Consider the following 17,932-nt stretch of genomic DNA (forward strand, 5'->3'; position numbering starts at 1 on the left):
TATGATCCATTTATTCTTAATCATAAATTTCGAATTCGAGCCCATGAGTGAAAAAATTTCAAATACAGAGTGATTCCCTCTTTAATTGATCTTATACGACGACATTAACACGAATTAGTCGGAGCATCAACGCGAATAAAAATATAGTGTCAATGCATAGTACTTTAGTTAATGACTTTACCAAATGGTGCTATGTATTTCAAGAAAAATCCGAGGACAACCAGCCATTGATTATTATTACACAAACTTATTACTCGTTAAACCAGATGCCATAATAGCATATAGTTTCTGATTAATTAAATCCTTCACCTAATTACACTGCTACAGTCTACACTTTTGTTCATATAAATAAGGGTCCTCTAGCCTTCCTTTCTTCACCATTCACAACCAAAACTCTTTTCATTCTACACTCATTTCCATTTCTCTATTTCTCAGTTAATTTCATTTCTTTTCTTTGCATTTGCTCATTATTCTATCCCATTTTCCTCCAAAGGTAAAACTACAATCTTTTTTTGTTCATATACTAATTCATTACCTGCATGAAAAGTAGCAGTCATTTTGTTAGTCTTGATTTTTGAAATTTATTTGATCTTATCATTAAAGAAAATATCTTTGATTTTTGTTTCCTTTTTCAGTAGAGAGTTTACTTGTACGTTTCTATGTTGTTAAGTATCAGTTGCTTTCTGCTGTGTACTAAGATCATAAATTTTGCAGCTACAAACCAAGAAAACCATTCTCAATTTTTCTGCCAATTCTTTTAGTAGATTTCTTGATAGGAAAAAAAAATACGTTTATGACCCCCAAAACCCCAATAAAATTAAGTTATCTTTTGATCTTTCAGCAAAAATATTCCTAATTTTTTAGAGATAGAAAGTGAAGAACAAACTAGCGTTTATTTCTTGAAGAATTTTTGTTCTTGATCACCCCTGAGGTAAATATACTTTCTTAAATTTTTTTATCTTAGTCTTACCAAAAACATTACTTATAATATTACAGTACTTCTATTTATAAATGTACAACTTTTCTCTAAAGGAAATTCTGATCTTGAGGTCTGATTTTAGTTCTGCATAGTTTTTATCTCCAGCTTTTTCCTCTACTCTAACTGTTCTGTTCTGTTACTTTTTTGTCTTTGTTTGTTTTTGTCCTATTTGCTGGTGTCAAATTATTAGCATAAAACCTCATTTAAAGATAAATCTATCTTCATCTAAGTGAATTAGAGCCTTGCAACAACAGTAAAGTTATCCCTGTGATCTAAAGGTCACGGGTTCGAGTCGTAATAAGCCACTCCATGCTTGCATCACAGTAGCATTAGAGTAACTGCCTACATCATACCCCTTAGGTACGGCCCTTCCCAGATCCTGCGTAAACGTGGGATGCTTCGTGCACCGGGCGGTCCTATTCATCATAGATGTCTTATAATTTCTTAAATTTATCTCCAGTATGCTTTAGTCATCAATTCCTGTTTTTCCTACTACATGTTTTCTACTGAAAAAACTTGCCGTTTTTATTTTTTTATTTTTAAAGATTCTATTTTATATAGAAATTCATGTATACAACAACAACAACCAAGTAAAATCTCACTAATGGGGTTTGGGGAGGGTAGTGTGTACGCATACCTTACACCTACCCGAAGGAATAGAAATTCCTGTATATTTTAAATATTTTACTAGGTTTAGTGGTTTGGTTGAATTATGATTGAAATTGCAGTATACCTTGTAACCGTCACCATATTTCCAACTGTTTCTGATAGATTCCCTTTCCTCTCACATAGGGCTGTATTTTGTCCCGGGCCCGGGCCTTAGTGGGCCTAACGGGCCGGGCCTCGCGGTCCCGGGCTTCGTGGTCCCGGGCTCTGGCGGTCCCGGGCCTGGCGGTCCCGGTCTTCGTGGGCCTAATGGGTGGAACCGGCCCGTGACGGGCCTAAGCCCACATGGTCCTGTGCTTAACGGGCCGGGCTCGTGGGCTTCGCGGGCCTAGCGGGTTTTTTTTTTTTTTTTTAAAGACAATTTCTTGTAGTATCATGGCTATATTAATATGTAGTATATATGTATATCTAATTATTAAAGTGCTTGACGAAAAAGAAAATAACAAAACAATAGTAAAACACTAAATTGTCATGCATAAATATCACTTCTTGATATTATATTGTATCTTATGTATATATATTCTCTTATATATTTTCTTTTAGTATATATATTGTATCTTATGTATATATTGTAGCTTATAAATATATTTTCTTGTAGTATATATATTGTATATTATGTATATATTGTAGCATAATATATTTTCTTGTAGTATATTATATTGTATCTTATGTATATATATTCTCTTATATATTTTCTTGTAGTATATATATTGTATATTATGTATATATTGTAGCATAATATATTTTCTTGTAGTATATATATTGTATCTTATGTATATATATTCTCTTATATATTTTCTTGTAGTATATATATTGTATATTATGTATATATTGTAGCTTATAAATATATTTTCTTGTAGTATATATATTGTATATTATGTATATATTGTAGCATAATATATTTGCTTGTAGTATATTATATTGTATCTTATGTATATATATTCTCTTATATATTTGCTTGTAGTATATTATATTGTATCTTATGTATATATATTCTCTTATATATTTTCTTGTAGTATATATATTGTATCTTATGTATATATTGTAGCTTATAAATATATTTTCTTGTAGTATATATATTGTATATTATGTATATATTGTAGCATAATATATTTTCTTGTAGTATATTATATTGTATCTTATGTATATATATTCTCTTATATATTTTCTTGTAGTATATATATTGTATATTATGTATATATTGTAGCATAATATATTTTCTTGTAGTATATTATATTGTATCTTATGTATATATATTCTCTTATATATTTTCTTGTAGTATATATATTGTATCTTATGTATATATTGTATCTTATAAATATATTTTCTTGTAGTATATATATTGTATATTATGTATATATTGTAGCATATAAATAATTCTAAGTATAGACAAAGAAATATTGCGAAAAGAAGCTCATGGGTAGAAGCAATAAATTTTATTACCAAAAAATGACATATCTTTCTTAGTCATCCTTCCCCCAATGGAATGAGCACAACAAGGTACTAATACCACCATTAGAAGGAAAAAACTAAGGAAGATGTGCCAAAATACAAGTTACATATTATTCTATGTATTATCTCTAACAAATCTCATAAATCCTTCAAGGTTCGGAGGAGGTTGCGTTGGTGGTGGTGGAAAAGAAGCTTGTTCATCACCACTTCCGGGCGAAGCCGAATCCTCCGTAAGTTCCGCTATCATTTCTTCATAAGCTTCATCTATCGCCGGTTGTGCTTCTGCAATTCCAAAGTTTCTTCTTTCCGAGCGGATCCAATCTCTAAACAATACTGATTTTTCCAAGCTATCCCTCATAGACGCTCTATGATCACCTATTTGCAGTCTTGCTTGACTGAAAGCGCTCTCTGATGCAACAGTTGAAGCTTGAATTGATAAAATATCCCGAGCCATCCTTGCAAGAACAGGAAAATGTTTTTCCCTTGCCTTCCACCATTCCAAAAGATCAAAAGAGCCGTCTGGATTCTCCTTTTCAAGTCCCTGAGACAAATAAACTTGAAGCTCATTTAGATGTGAAGTTTCATCATAATTTTCACCTTGAGACCCCTGAACTCCGTCCAAGATTTAAGAGCTTTTAAGCCCGCAACTCTTTTAGAGGATTGTGAGCTAGACGAAGTAGGGGTTGGAATAGTTGGCCTAGCATGCTCTAAGGCAAGTTGATAAGCATTATAAACTGTTTGAGCGTTAATCTTAATTGAAGCTTTTGCATCTGCAAGTGTCGCAATTTCCTCATTTGAAAGATCTAAAGCCTTATAAATATTTGAATACCAAAAATGAGGACCTCCCAATTTCATTGTAGGATTTAGCATTGCAGCAAGACCATAAATAGGAGGGATAGGAAAAAAATATTTTTTAAACTTTTGTTTCATTTCATTTATAGCAAGTTCATAAATATCCCCACCCTCACTAAATTCAACAAACAAATCAGATAGTGCTGCAATATAAACTAAACAGTTTGAAATAGTAGGATAATATTGCCCAGAAAATGCATTTGTTGCAATTTGAAAATGTTCTAAAAAATCTAAAAGAATTTTAACATTAGTCCAATCTTGAGTGGTAAGCATTTCATCATCATCTTCACCACCTACCCGAGAATTAAACGTTGCATTAATTGGGTTTCTATATTCATATGCTACTACTAAACTTTCGTACATACAATTCCATCTAGTCGGGCAAGGTTTAGGAACCTTTCTTTCTCTAAGGCCATATTCATCACATTTTTTAAAATACTCTCTAAGTCTACTTCTACGGTTTGAATAAAAAAGCCAATTAAGAGCCATTCTAACCTTTTCAATTTCTATGTTTAATATTCGCATACCATCACCGACAATTAAATGATAAATATGACAAATACATCTAACATGGAAAATATTAGTAAATGCAGGATTTAGTGTTGTTGTAAGCATGCCTATAGCACTGGTGTTACTAGAAGCATTATCCATTGAAATTGCCATTATTTTATCGCTAAAGCAAAAATATCTACAAATATCTGCAACAGTGTTAGCTATAAATTTACCTGTGTGACGCGAATTAATTATTCTATATGCAATTATGCGTTTTTGCATTATCCATTCTTCATCTATCCAATGACTTGTAACAGTTAGGTAATCACAATCATTACCACTTCTACCAATATCAGTAGTAATAGAAATCCGATTAGGTATATGAGTAAATAAATAACGCAAATATTGTTCATATTCATGTTTGAATTTATAAATATCACTCTTAACTGTTGCGCGAGGCCAACCTTTATAAGTAGGATTAAACACTCTTCTAATATAATGAACCCAATTAGGATTAGAAGCAAAAGTATAAGGTAAGCACATAACAGTAATCATCTTTGCTAATTCTTCACGATCTCTATTTGGATCGTAATATAAAATACCTCCAGTGACAGTGTTAATTCCTGGTTGAACTAGATTTGAACCTGTACTAGGGTTAATCGCAGAATCTACACTTGTCCCCTCTAGATGCGCTTTCATTTGAAAAAATCTAGCCTTATCTCTAGGGTGTGTTTTTATGTGCCTAGTCAAACTACCTGTGCCGCTACGGTCTCCTACATATTTATGCGACATTAATTTCCCACAAGTTTTACACTTAGCCTTATTTTTTTCTCTTACTTGAGTAAAAAAATTCCAAACTAATGATGTTTCTAAGCGTTTAGCAGGTTCTCTATTAAAAGTAGGAGTTTCTACAGGTGGGTCGACCGGTGCATCACTTGGGTTATTAAGAGGACTAGTAGGTGTATCATCTAAATCCGGTGCTTGAGTTTCATCATCATCCTCATTTTCCTCATTATTTTCTAAGATGGTTTCATTAGGATAAAGAGCATTCATAATTTCATCATCTAATCTATCACCTGGTGCAACATTATGATAAAATTCACTATCGGTAAATTGAAAACAAGGGTGATCACTATCAAGAATTACGGAAGGAGGAGGACGTCTAGGTTGGCGACTACTTTCAACTTGCTTATCTTTTCTAGGTCGGGGAGCCGGGGGAAGGGTAGTTGGTTGGCCACTACTTTCACCGGTTTTATCTTTTCCTTTACCAAACATTTTTTTCAAAGTAAATGCCATATTAATTATAATTATGCAAACTAAACCACACAAAAATATATTATAAAAACGTAAGAGTTGAAACGAGTTTACCGGATTGCCGAACAACTTCTTGAAAATTGAAAATCGTTGAACACTTGAAAACTTCAATTCAACAACTTCACAATTTTTCACGAAATTTCAACAATAAATTAAGTAATTGTAGTAGAGAGATTGAGAGAGATTGAGAGATATTGAGAGATATTGATGAATTGGTGAATAAAAATGAAAGAATGAGGGGGTATTTATAGTTGAGAAATGGGGAAAAGTGTAATTATATAAAGTTTGGGGTTAAAATAAAGTTTGGGGGCCAAATGGCCATTTTTTTAACTTAAAAAACGGTCATATTTTCAGCCCAAACGGCTAGATTTTAAATATGGCCGTTTGATTTTTTTTTTTTTTTTTTTTTTTTTAAAATAGCCGTTGGGCCCGCCAGGCCCGCCAGGACCGGCCCAGGCCCGCCTGCCGGTCCCGGGCCAAACGGTCCCGGGCTCGTGGGCTCAACCATGGAGACCAGCCCGTGACGGGCTCAGAGGCCCACCAAGACCGGCCCACCCAGGACCGGCCCACCAGGCCCACCAGGCCCGTTAGGACCGCGGGCCCGGTCCGGTCCGGTTCAGGCCCGGCCCACCGAGCAGCATTAGCCGGTCATTCAACTTTGTGTTCATTACGCAAAAGTCATTTTTCTTGGTGTTTATTACGCAAGTCATTTTTCTTTTTTTTTTGTTACGTAAAAATCATTCAACTATGTGTTTATTATCTAAAATTCAATTTTTTTTTCCTTTTGTTACACAAAAATCATTTTACTTTACTCTATTTATCACAAAAGTCACCTTGGCCAGATTTTATAATAGGCTTTTATCTTTTGTTACACAAAAATTATTTTACTTTACTCTATTTATCACAAAAGTCACCTTGGCCAGATTTTACAATACTTTTACCTTAAAAGACTATTATGCCCTTGACATTATAAATCCTCTCATTTATATAATACCTTCTATATGATATACTATATAATATATTTTTACCTAGGTATTTTACTTATAATTAAAATAATATTAAATTATTTTATTTATCTATTTTATAATATATTCATACATTTAATTTTTTCATGGCAAATCACTTTGTTTAATCATATTTAAACATGAACAAATTTTAAATATCAAAAAAATAAAAAAATAAAAAAAATATTTATTTGAAATAATAACAAACAGATTTGTTTAACAAATGATAGTTTTTTTTTATAGTCAATAAAATTTTTAAAAAAATTCAAAGATATTTGTTTTTAATATTAATATTTTTAAAGCTTTATCTGTTAATATTATTTATTTGAAAGTATTAATCTGATGTGTCATTGTGTTAAATGTGAGTATTTTATTTATTGGATTAATGAGTATGGCTTGGCTGATAAAAAGCTTTGATTTTATAATTTTCATTAAAAATATTTTATTAAGCTAGTACCTGACAAATTTAATATCTTGAAAATTAACGTTAAGAAAAAATTAAATATAAAAATATATTATAAAAATAATAAATAAATAATATCAAGTTATTTTAATTATAAATAAAATACATGGTTAAAAATATATTATATAGCATATAATATAGAAGGTATTACATAAATGAGATGATTTAAAGGGCATAATAGACTTTTCAGGTGAATGATTTGTAAAATATGGTTAAAGTGATTATTGTGATAATTAGAGCATAGTAAAATAATTTTTATGTAACAAAAGAAAAAAAAATGACTTTTGGGTAATGAACATAAATTTGAATAACTTTTACGTAACAAAAGAATAAAATAAATTTTGGATAATAAACATAAAATTGAATGACCACCTATAAAATTTATTATTTTTTTGGGCTCTTCTTGATTTGATTTTTTAGTTTAGCCTTTGCAGTAATCTTGGTTGTCACGCGTAGCGTTGTGCTTTCGCCACATAAGTATTTAGTAGACTTAATTAATGTCATTATATCGGTTGGTGTGGTTTTAATTACTTAACTGTACTATTATATTAGGTGGAAGGTTTGAAAATTTATAGTAGTAACATTCTAGATCATTGAAAATATTGGTGTTTCAGTGACTTTTTAGTATGTCATTTTCATTTTCTAAGTGGTTGTACTAATATAGTATATTAAAATTTTGATTGGTTGAGAAACAATCTCTCTCACCTACACGGTACGGGTAAGGTATGCGTATACGCTTATCCTCCCTACACTCCATTTGTGGGACTATTGTTGTTATTTTGGATAAGCTGAGGTATCCATCTTCTACTAACTGCACTAGTTTATTTTTTTTGCTGTTTACAGTTGAAACAATTGTCTGAGGATTTCTCACCTGCTGAATCAACTGCAATGGCTGAACGTGTGCTGACTCGTGTTCACAGCCTTCGTGAACGTCTTGATGCTACTTTGGCTGCTCATCGCAATGAGATATTACTGTTTCTTTCAAGGTATAGCCAAAGATAGTATTCTTGTTAACTAAAAAAGATTCAGTTGGTGTTCAAAAAACGATACGTTTATCTGCCTAAGTCTTGGTAGTCAGAATTATCCGGTACCTATGCTGGTGTGAGTTAGCTGGCTAGGAAACCACTCTTATGAAAACAAGAGATTTAGTTAGAGTTGTCTGTAATTCTGTAGTATGGACTATGTATGTGATGCTATTTGAACTGGTTTTGGTTATTATAGGATTGAAAGCCATGGAAAAGGGATCTTGAAACCGCATCAGCTATTGGCTGAGTTTGATGCAATTCGCCAAGATGACAAAAAGAAACTGAATGATCATGCATTTGAAGAACTCCTGAAGTCCACTCAGGTAATATGGTTTTGGCTATATTTGTCGCCAACGCCAAGCTCATATTTTTATATTATTTTGAGCTTGTGTCTGAATACGACGATGATATGTTATACTAGGAAGCAATTGTTCTGCCACCTTGGGTTGCACTTGCGATTCGTTTGAGGCCTGGTGTGTGGGAATATGTCCGTGTGAATGTCAATGCGCTAGTCGTTGAGGAGCTGACTGTCCCTGAGTATTTGCATTTCAAGGAAGAACTTGTCGATGGAACGTAAGTGTTAGTCTTCAATTTGATGCTATGTTAGAGAATAGGCTGTGGAATTTATTGATCAATGCTGTGCTTTGTCCTGATACAGCTCCAATGGAAATTTCGTTCTCGAGTTGGATTTTGAGCCCTTCACCGCATCCTTTCCTAAACCAACCCTCACCAAATCTATCGGAAATGGAGTTGAATTCCTCAATAGGCACCTCTCTGCGAAAATGTTCCATGACAAGGAAAGCATGACCCCGCTTCTTGAATTTCTTCGGGTTCACAATTATAAGGGCAAGGTGACTTGCTATTTCCATTTATCTATAGGTTCGGTTTGTGCTTATCATGCGCCCAATGACATATGAATATGCGCTAAAGGATAGATATATGATTTCCTTTGCAGACAATGATGCTGAACGACAGAATACAGAATTTAACCACACTGCAAAATGTCCTAAGGAAGGCAGAGGAATACCTCATTATGCTTCCCCCTGAAACTCCATTTTCCGAATTCGAACACAAGTTCCAAGAAATTGGATTGGAGAAGGGATGGGGCGACACTGCAGAGCGCGTGCTGGAGATGATATGCATGCTTCTTGATCTCCTCGAGGCTCCCGATTCCTGTACTCTTGAGAAGTTCTTGGGGAGAATTCCTATGGTGTTCAATGTGGTTATCCTTTCCCCCCACGGATATTTCGCCCAGGAAAATGTCTTGGGTTATCCCGACACTGGTGGCCAGGTGCATTACTTTAATCTTTATCCGTGAGTCTATGTTTGTTCGAATCCTCTAGAAATGTCACTGTACCTATGTAGGATACTCCAAATATAATGCATTTTGGGGGGATCTGTTATGGGTGCGATGGCATTTTTGGAGGTCGGAGCAACAAACAATTGCTATGTATTCTTCTAAAGCTTGCTTTCATAAATGCTAAGGTCCTTCACCCTTAATGTGCAGGTTGTCTATATATTAGATCAAGTTCCAGCCTTGGAGCGTGAAATGCTTAAGCGCCTAAAGGAGCAAGGACTTGATATCACACCGCGTATTCTTATTGTTAGTATTTCCTGTACTTGTAATTACTGCGGATTACACAAAATTTCCTTTTTATCTTCTTAACAACTTATCTTGATGGTATTCCCAGGTTACTCGTCTGCTACCTGATGCAGTTGGAACGACTTGTGGTCAGCGGCTTGAGAAGGTGTATGGAGCCGAGCACTCACATATTCTGAGGGTCCCCTTTAGGACTGAGAAGGGCATTGTTCGTAAATGGATCTCTCGCTTTGAAGTGTGGCCATATATGGAGACTTTCACTGAGGTGACACTAAAACTTCCTTATATTTGTCTATCTTCTAATTGGTATTAGGAATAATTTGTTAATTGTTAACTCTTTGTCTTTTCGTACATCAGGATGTCGCAAAAGAACTTGCTGCAGAATTGCAGGCCAAGCCAGATTTGATAATAGGCAACTATAGCGAGGGAAATCTTGTGGCTTCATTGCTCGCTCATAAGTTAGGCGTAACACAGGTCTGTGTTGTTTTTCACTCTCTTAAAGATCTGATTGCATTTCCATTAGTCTGGAACTAGAAGTACTAAAAAGTTCTTTTCTTCACTGTGTTATTTGCCGTCGGCAGTGCACCATAGCTCATGCATTGGAGAAAACAAAGTATCCTGATTCTGACATCTACTGGAAAAAATTCGATGAAAAATACCATTTCTCGTCCCAGTTTACCGCTGATCTTATTGCAATGAATCACACCGATTTTATCATCACCAGCACTTTCCAGGAGATAGCAGGAAGGTATAACATCAATTTGCTACTTCGACTGCAACAGCATTGTGTTCCCATTTCTTTCCCTTATGCTTAACCTAATACCGTCATGAATTTTCCAGCAAGGACACTGTCGGACAGTACGAGAGTCATCAGGCATTCACAATGCCCGGATTGTACAGAGTTGTTCACGGCATTGATGTGTTCGACCCCAAATTCAACATTGTCTCACCTGGAGCTGACATAAACCTCTATTTCCCATATTCCGAGAAGGAAAAGAGACTGACAGCACTTCACCCTGAAATCGAGGAGCTGCTGTACAGTGACATTGAGAACGAGGAACATCTGTAAGTTTCTACCTTACTCGTACAGTCAGTGGCGGAGCCAGAATTTTCACTAAAATAAGGTCAAAATATAAAGACATAAATCCACAAAGAAGCCAAGGGTGTCAATATATAGTATAAATACATTAAAAAAATTACCTATCTACACAGTGTAATTTTCCGACAAAGGGGTGTCGGTTGACACTCCTTGAATACATGTGGCTCTGCCACTGGGTACAGTTACAAAGTTCTGTTACCTATGTAGATGAGCTTGTGCTGAACATGTTGTGATTTTGGCAGGTGTGTGCTAAAGGACAGGAATAAGACAATCTTATTCACAATGGCGAGATTGGATCGTGTGAAGAATTTAACCGGACTTGTTGAGTGGTATGCCAAGAACGCACGGCTAAGGGAGTTGGTTAACCTTGTTGTGGTTGGTGGAGATCGAAGGAAAGAATCCAAAGATTTGGAAGAGCAAACAGAAATGAAAAAGATGTATGAGCTAATAAAGACTCACAATTTAAATGGCCAATTCAGATGGATTTCTTCACAGATGAACCGAGTGAGGAACGGTGAACTCTACCGATACATTGCTGACACTAGAGGAGCTTTCGTGCAGCCTGCATTCTACGAGGCTTTCGGTTTGACTGTTGTTGAGGCCATGACCTGTGGTTTGCCTACATTTGCAACTAATCATGGCGGTCCAGCTGAGATCATCGTTAACGGAAAATCTGGCTTCCACATCGATCCATATCACGGTGAGCAAGCTGCTGATCTGCTAGCTGATTTCTTTGAGAAATGTAAGACAGAACCTTCTCATTGGGAAACCATTTCAACGGGTGGCCTGAAGCGCATCCAAGAGAAGTAAGCAACTCTTTCTTGACTCTAGTCATTGAAATTAACTTTCTTGACTCTAGTCATTGAAATTAACTCGGGATTTGAGGCGTAGTTGATTGATATTTTATCGCGTCTCTACTACTGATATATACAGGTACACGTGGCAAATCTACTCGGAGAGGCTATTGACATTGGCTGCTGTTTACGGGTTCTGGAAACATGTTTCTAAGCTTGATCGTCTAGAAATCCGTCGATATCTTGAAATGTTTTATGCTCTCAAATACCGCAAGATGGTGAGTTCCTCTTCTTCCTTGCCCTTCTCCTAGTGTTTAAGATACAATATAATTGATTGCATTATCTTAGAGAATCATTAATGTTAAATTTTCTTAATTCTTGAATCTGTTAATGAAGTTTTTCTCTTGGTTTTTGTTTAGGCTGAAGCTGTTCCATTGGCTGCTGAGTGAAGCGAGAGATACCATTTGAGATGACCAAAAAAAACTGCCAATTTGGTTGAATAAAATGCTGTGACAAGAGGCTTCTATTCTCTATTTTTAGAAAATTATTACTGTGTAGTGATCCTCTTTTCCCTATTTGTATGCCAACTACCCCTCCCCCCTCCACCCCTTTTAATCTCTCTTACTTTTTTTTTTGTCTGCATTTTATCCTGTATTCCTGCCAATATTGGTTGGAGAAATTGCAAATTCGATATTCGGAGCTGTTAGTGTGAATAAAAGATCAAATTTCAATCTGTTCAATCTAACTTTGTTTACTTTTTTGGTTAGAAAGATATATATTATATACAAATTATAACTGGAGAGTAATATTACATGCTGTAGTTTTTGCATAGTAGGTAGTTCCGAAATCTCTGTTTTCGAACATATCAAGCAAATAGAGGAGGAACTATAAAAAGCAAAATATTTCTAGTGTTTTGCATTCCAATACCATATTTAGCTAAGTGGTCTGCCACTTTGTTCAATTATCACAGATTAAGGACCTGCAATAATGCCAGAATTGTTATGAAATATAGCTCAAAGTAACAATATAGAACAAGAAAAAACAAGCTAAGAGATAGAGAGAGGGGAGAGATTCTTATTTCTTCTTCAATTGTGTGTATTTTCCTATCTATTACAAGGCCTTTATATAGACATGAAAATTAAAGAAAAATATGTCATTGAATATGACATTAAGCATTTGAGATGAAGATTATGGAGGAAGAGTCGACATCCACCATAATTTGATTTTTCTTATAATAAGAATAGTGTAAGTTATGTGACTTTTAAGAATATTGTTTTGGTTTACCTATTCTCGTTTTAATGAGAAATTCTCATTCATTATTTTAGAGGTTTTTACTCTATTTTGCTGATAAGTGGTGGAGGCAGGATTTTCACCAAGTTTAAAAAATAGAAAAAGTAAACGCGCGAAGAAGCGTAAGGATTCAACATCTAATGTATACACATAAAAATAATATTTGATCTTATATGTGTAAAAAACAAATGGCTTCCAGAAAAAACAATATAGAAATATAGCTCATGTATCATTAACATAGCCCTTATGTATCTTTTCTATATCTTTTTGTTAGCCTTTTCTTTAGGAGTTTGTTAGGTTGTATGTATCTGTATCTTCCAGAAGATTTGTTGTTTTAATTTTGCTCTATATAAAGAGCTACTACTTCATTAATAAAATTAACTCCCTTTCATTCAGTCTACAACTTTCCTTTTTATGGTATCAGGAGCTTAAAAGTACTCTTGCGAGTCAGATCCTAATTACTTTTCCCCATCCCTACGCGACCCAAATGGCTGCTACTGTTGTTAATGCTGACACTGCAAACAACAACACTGTTGTTCAGTTTAACCGTCACACAACTTCCTATTAAGCTTGCGGTAGTCATAATTTTTCCATCTGGAAGGCTCAGGTGTCGATGCTTATGCGCGGGCACGATATCTATGGCCATCTTGATGGAAACTACTCCTGCCCCTAGCCAAACCATCTCCTTAACAACTTGTTTGGATGGTTGTTACATATCGTTTTATAATGTATTGTATTATATTGTATTGTACTGTATTGTATTGCATCGTATCGTTTGATAAATACAATGTTTGGATAGATTATATCCTTTGTCATCATTTTATGATATCACACACCAGAGAATAAACTTACAATATTATTAAAAAAAATTATGATACGGTATATAAAAAGGTAGGGTAAATGATAAAATAAAATTATTTAATAATAATGAAGGGTGAGATTGAGAGAAAAAGATAAGGTAACGACGCGACCACACCAAATCGGTCGTTACATAAAGTGGAACAATCCGTCGTTACGTAACGATGGATTTAACGATACGATACAATAAAATTTAAATAACAATCAAAACAAATATCGTATTTAAAGTAAAAATACAATACAATACAATAGGTAACAACCATCCAAACAAGCTGTAATCAATCAAACTGTTGACAACCCTGCGTACCTATCCTGGTTTCGCCAAGATCAGCTTATTCAAAATGCCATCCTGTCTTCAGTTGATCCTACCCTTGCTGCATCTGTTGCTTCAGCAACCTCTTCAAAGGCTGCTTGGGATGCGCTTCACATAGCGTATGCCAATAAATCCCAAACACGAATTTTTAGTTTACGAGATCGCTTAGCTCGTCTTGCAAAGAATGCTTTACTTGTTGCTGACTATATGCATCAAATTCGCTCTCTCTGTGATGAGCTTGCTACAACTGGTGCTCATGTATCCAACGAGGAACTCATTGTGAAGATACTCACTGGTCTTGGATCATATTTCAAAGAATTTTCAGCGGCTATTCGGGCACGAGATACTACCATCTCATATGAAGAGTTATATGAAAAGTTACTTGACCATGAACTCTTCCTGAAGCATCATGACACTCATGCTTCTCTCTCAAATTCCATTACTACTGGTATTGCACAACGATCTACTGCTCAACCTTGCAACAATACCAACAGCAGGCCTTACAATAACACAAACAACAATCAACCCAATCGAGGCCAACCATGGAAGCCTCGTAAGAACTTTGCTCAGTCTAACAACAATCTGGTTTGCCAGCTATGTGATCGTCCTGGCCACTCTTGTCGCAGCCAGTCCCACAATCATTTCCAGGCTAGAGCCAACTTCGCTGGACGTCAATCACAATAACAACCATCATGGATCATCGACACGGGGGCCACACATCACATTGCCTTAGATGCTCAAAGCTTAGCAACTGCTCAAGGCTACCACAGACCTGAGCAAATCGCCATGGGTAATGGTACTAGCATACCTATCTCCCAAACTGGTAACACTGAACTTAAAGCATCAGATTATCGCTTTACCCTATCTAAAACTCTCTGTTCTCCTGCCATAAAAATTAATCTCATATCCGTCTCTCAATTTTGCCGTGATAATAACATATCCATGGAATTCTTTCTATTTTCTTATCTTGTGAAGGATCTGAATACGGGGGCGGAGTAATGGGCGACTGTACACGTGGCCACCAGATACGCATCCCCAGTGCAACGTGGCTGTTCCAATTCAACTGTGGCACCGACGTTTGTGTCATCCAAATCGTCGCACTTTAAATAATATTTGCATAAGTTTTCAATTTCTGTTAGTTCTTCGAGAGTTAGTTCTAATTGTAATTCCTGAATTCTAATAAAAGCCACATGTTACATTTCTCAGTTAACTCCCTGAAGAGTCAACGACCCCTACAAACAATTTACAGTGATTTATGGGGGCCTGCACTAATTTTATCCATCGATCAAAAAAGATACTATGTTATATTTGTAGATCACTTTTCAAAATATATGTGGCTATACATCTTGAAATCTAAACATGAAGTTTTGGAAGTTGTTCAAACCCTACATCCACTCTTAGAAAGATGTTTTCAAACAATAATTTCTTCTTTTTATATTGATCGAGGAGGTGAATTTCAAAGCTTAACTTCCTATTTAAAATCACAGGGTATTGAGCACTTGGTTTCCCCACCATACACTCCTCAACGAGTTGCGTTGGTAGAACGTCATCACCGACATGTTATTGAAACTGCAAAAACACTTTTACACCAAGCCTCGTTACCCCCTAAATTTTTGAGTTTTGCCTGCCACCAAGCTATTTATCTTATAAATAGACTCACTACACCAATTTTAAATAATCGGTGCCCGTATGAAATTTTATTTCAAGAAGCACCAAATTATGAGTCTATTAAAACTTTTAGTTGTTTATGTTATCCATGGCTCATACTATATGCCAAAAATAAACTAGAACCCAAGTCAATGCCATGTGTTTATTTAGGTTTTTCGAATAAATATTATTCTCATTAGTGTTTTGATTGTCACCTCTAAAATCTATCTTTCTAGAGATGTGGTATTTTTTGAAAATAATTATTCCTTTGCAAATATCTTTCAAAAATATAGGGAAACTAATAAACTCCCCGCATGGGATACATTAGATAAAGATATTAGCTTTAAAAAGAAAAATACTGATATATTTCTTTTAAGTGCAAATTCTGAACTGCCACCTCCAATCTCCAGGCATATACAGTCGCCAATTGCTTCTCCTCTTCCTATGTGTGCCTCTTCAAGTTCAGGTAATGATCCATCTTCCTCTAATTTCTCTGGGCAAGATAATCATAACTAATCTTCACAACCTGAATCTAACTCCTCTGACCAAGATAACCAAAACCCATCTCCAATTTTGAACCAGCCCATCTCCGCAGCTACTCCAAGAATCACACAACCTATCACCATAACCTACTAACGCCGAAACACATTCCCCCAGCAGCCTGTACCACACACCAATCAACTCCCACTCTCTACGACCACGCCTACCAAACCTCCACTTCGTCACCCAATGGTCACAAGGTCGCAGACTAACAGTCTAAATTCCAAGCAATTTCACCTATCAGTTCAATCCACACTCATGCCTGAACCTATACCAAAGACCTTTAAACAAGCACAATTTTATGGCGGACTGCTATGCAGTCTGAATTTGATGTTTTAGTTAGAAACATGACTTTGGACTTGGTACCCAGGGATCCCTAAAAGAATGTGGTTGATTGCAGATGGTTGTTTAGGCTTAGGCATAAGCCTGATGGTTCGATTGACAGGTACAAAGCAAGACTTGTTATGAAAAGCTTCACATAGCGACCTGGTTTAGACTATCACTCAACTTTTAGCCTGGTGGTTAAACCTACAACTGTTCGTTCAGTTCTTGCTATTGCAACTCAACTATCCTGGCCCATTCACCAGTTGGATGTTAATAACATCTTTTTACGGGGAAAGCTTGAAGAAAAGGTATACATGAAGCAGCCTACAGGTTTTGAATCTAGACATAATCATACTCATGTATGTAAACTTAATAAAGCTATCTATGGCTTGAAACAAGCTCCACGAGCTTGGTACACTGAGCTGAAAAATTATATTCTTACCCTTAGTTTTATCAAGTGCGAATTTGATGCTTCTCTTTTTATTCTTCATAAGCTTGGAGTTACTGTGTACATCCTAGTTTACGTGGATGATATTATTGTGACTGGTAACTAGCCAACTGCTATGAAATCCATTATTAATGCTCTGTCTTCACGGTTCTCTATTAAAGATCTTGGGTTGATTCATTACTTTCTTGCCGTTGAGGTTACGCACGCATCAGATGGATTGCTCTTATCTCAACATAAATATGTCAAAGATCTTCTCCAAGATGTTAACATGGCTGAATGCAAAGGCGCTCCCACACCCATGACCTCTACATGTACCTTTGAAACATCTCGTGAGGATTCCAAAGTGGATGGCACTCTTTATCGTCGAGTCATTGGAAAGCTTCATTATCTATCCTTTACTCGTCCTGACATTGCCTTTGCAGTAAGCAAATTATCTCAATTTATGCATCAACCAGGTGTTTCTCACTGGAAAACTGTCAAGCGTCTTCTGAGATATCTTTGTCACACTGCTCATCTTGGTATTAAGCTTGCTAAAAAATCTGCTACTCAATTAGTTGCCTATTCTGATTCGGATTGGGCTGGTGACCCATTTGATCGAACATCTATAACAGGGTATGTTGTATATCTTGGTGATTCTCCTATCTCATGGTCTTCTAAGAAGCAACGTTCTGTTTCTCGATCGTCTACTGAGGCTGAATAGAGAGCTGTTGTAGCTACAACCTCTGAAGTTGTCTGGCTCAAAAACTTGCTTCGTGAGCTTCACTTTCCACTG

General features: G+C 35.6%; 1 protein-coding gene across 2 annotated transcripts; it reads left to right on the forward strand.

Moving 5' to 3' along the window:
- The first annotated feature begins 357 nt into the window (after window positions 1-357).
- On the forward strand, window positions 358-12,480 carry LOC107783276 (sucrose synthase). 2 transcript variants are annotated; one of them, XM_016604254.2, is made up of 14 exons: window positions 358-493; window positions 8,066-8,208; window positions 8,444-8,570; window positions 8,669-8,820; window positions 8,906-9,098; window positions 9,203-9,538; window positions 9,755-9,850; window positions 9,939-10,112; window positions 10,205-10,321; window positions 10,429-10,595; window positions 10,688-10,912; window positions 11,189-11,752; window positions 11,880-12,018; window positions 12,160-12,480. In XM_016604254.2, exons 2-14 carry the CDS (start codon window positions 8,111-8,113, stop codon window positions 12,187-12,189), a joined length of 2,418 nt encoding a protein of 805 aa, XP_016459740.2. In that variant the 5' UTR covers window positions 358-493; window positions 8,066-8,110; the 3' UTR covers window positions 12,190-12,480. The 2 variants fall into 2 exon arrangements, with proteins under 2 accessions (XP_016459740.2, XP_016459741.2); XM_016604255.2 differs by lacking the exon at window positions 358-493 and adding an exon at window positions 812-931.
- Window positions 12,481-17,932: the final 5,452 nt, after the last annotated feature.

This window comes from Nicotiana tabacum, chromosome 21 (genome assembly GCF_000715075.1).
Source record: "Nicotiana tabacum cultivar K326 chromosome 21, ASM71507v2, whole genome shotgun sequence".
NCBI classification, from domain to species: Eukaryota; Viridiplantae; Streptophyta; class Magnoliopsida; order Solanales; family Solanaceae; genus Nicotiana; species Nicotiana tabacum.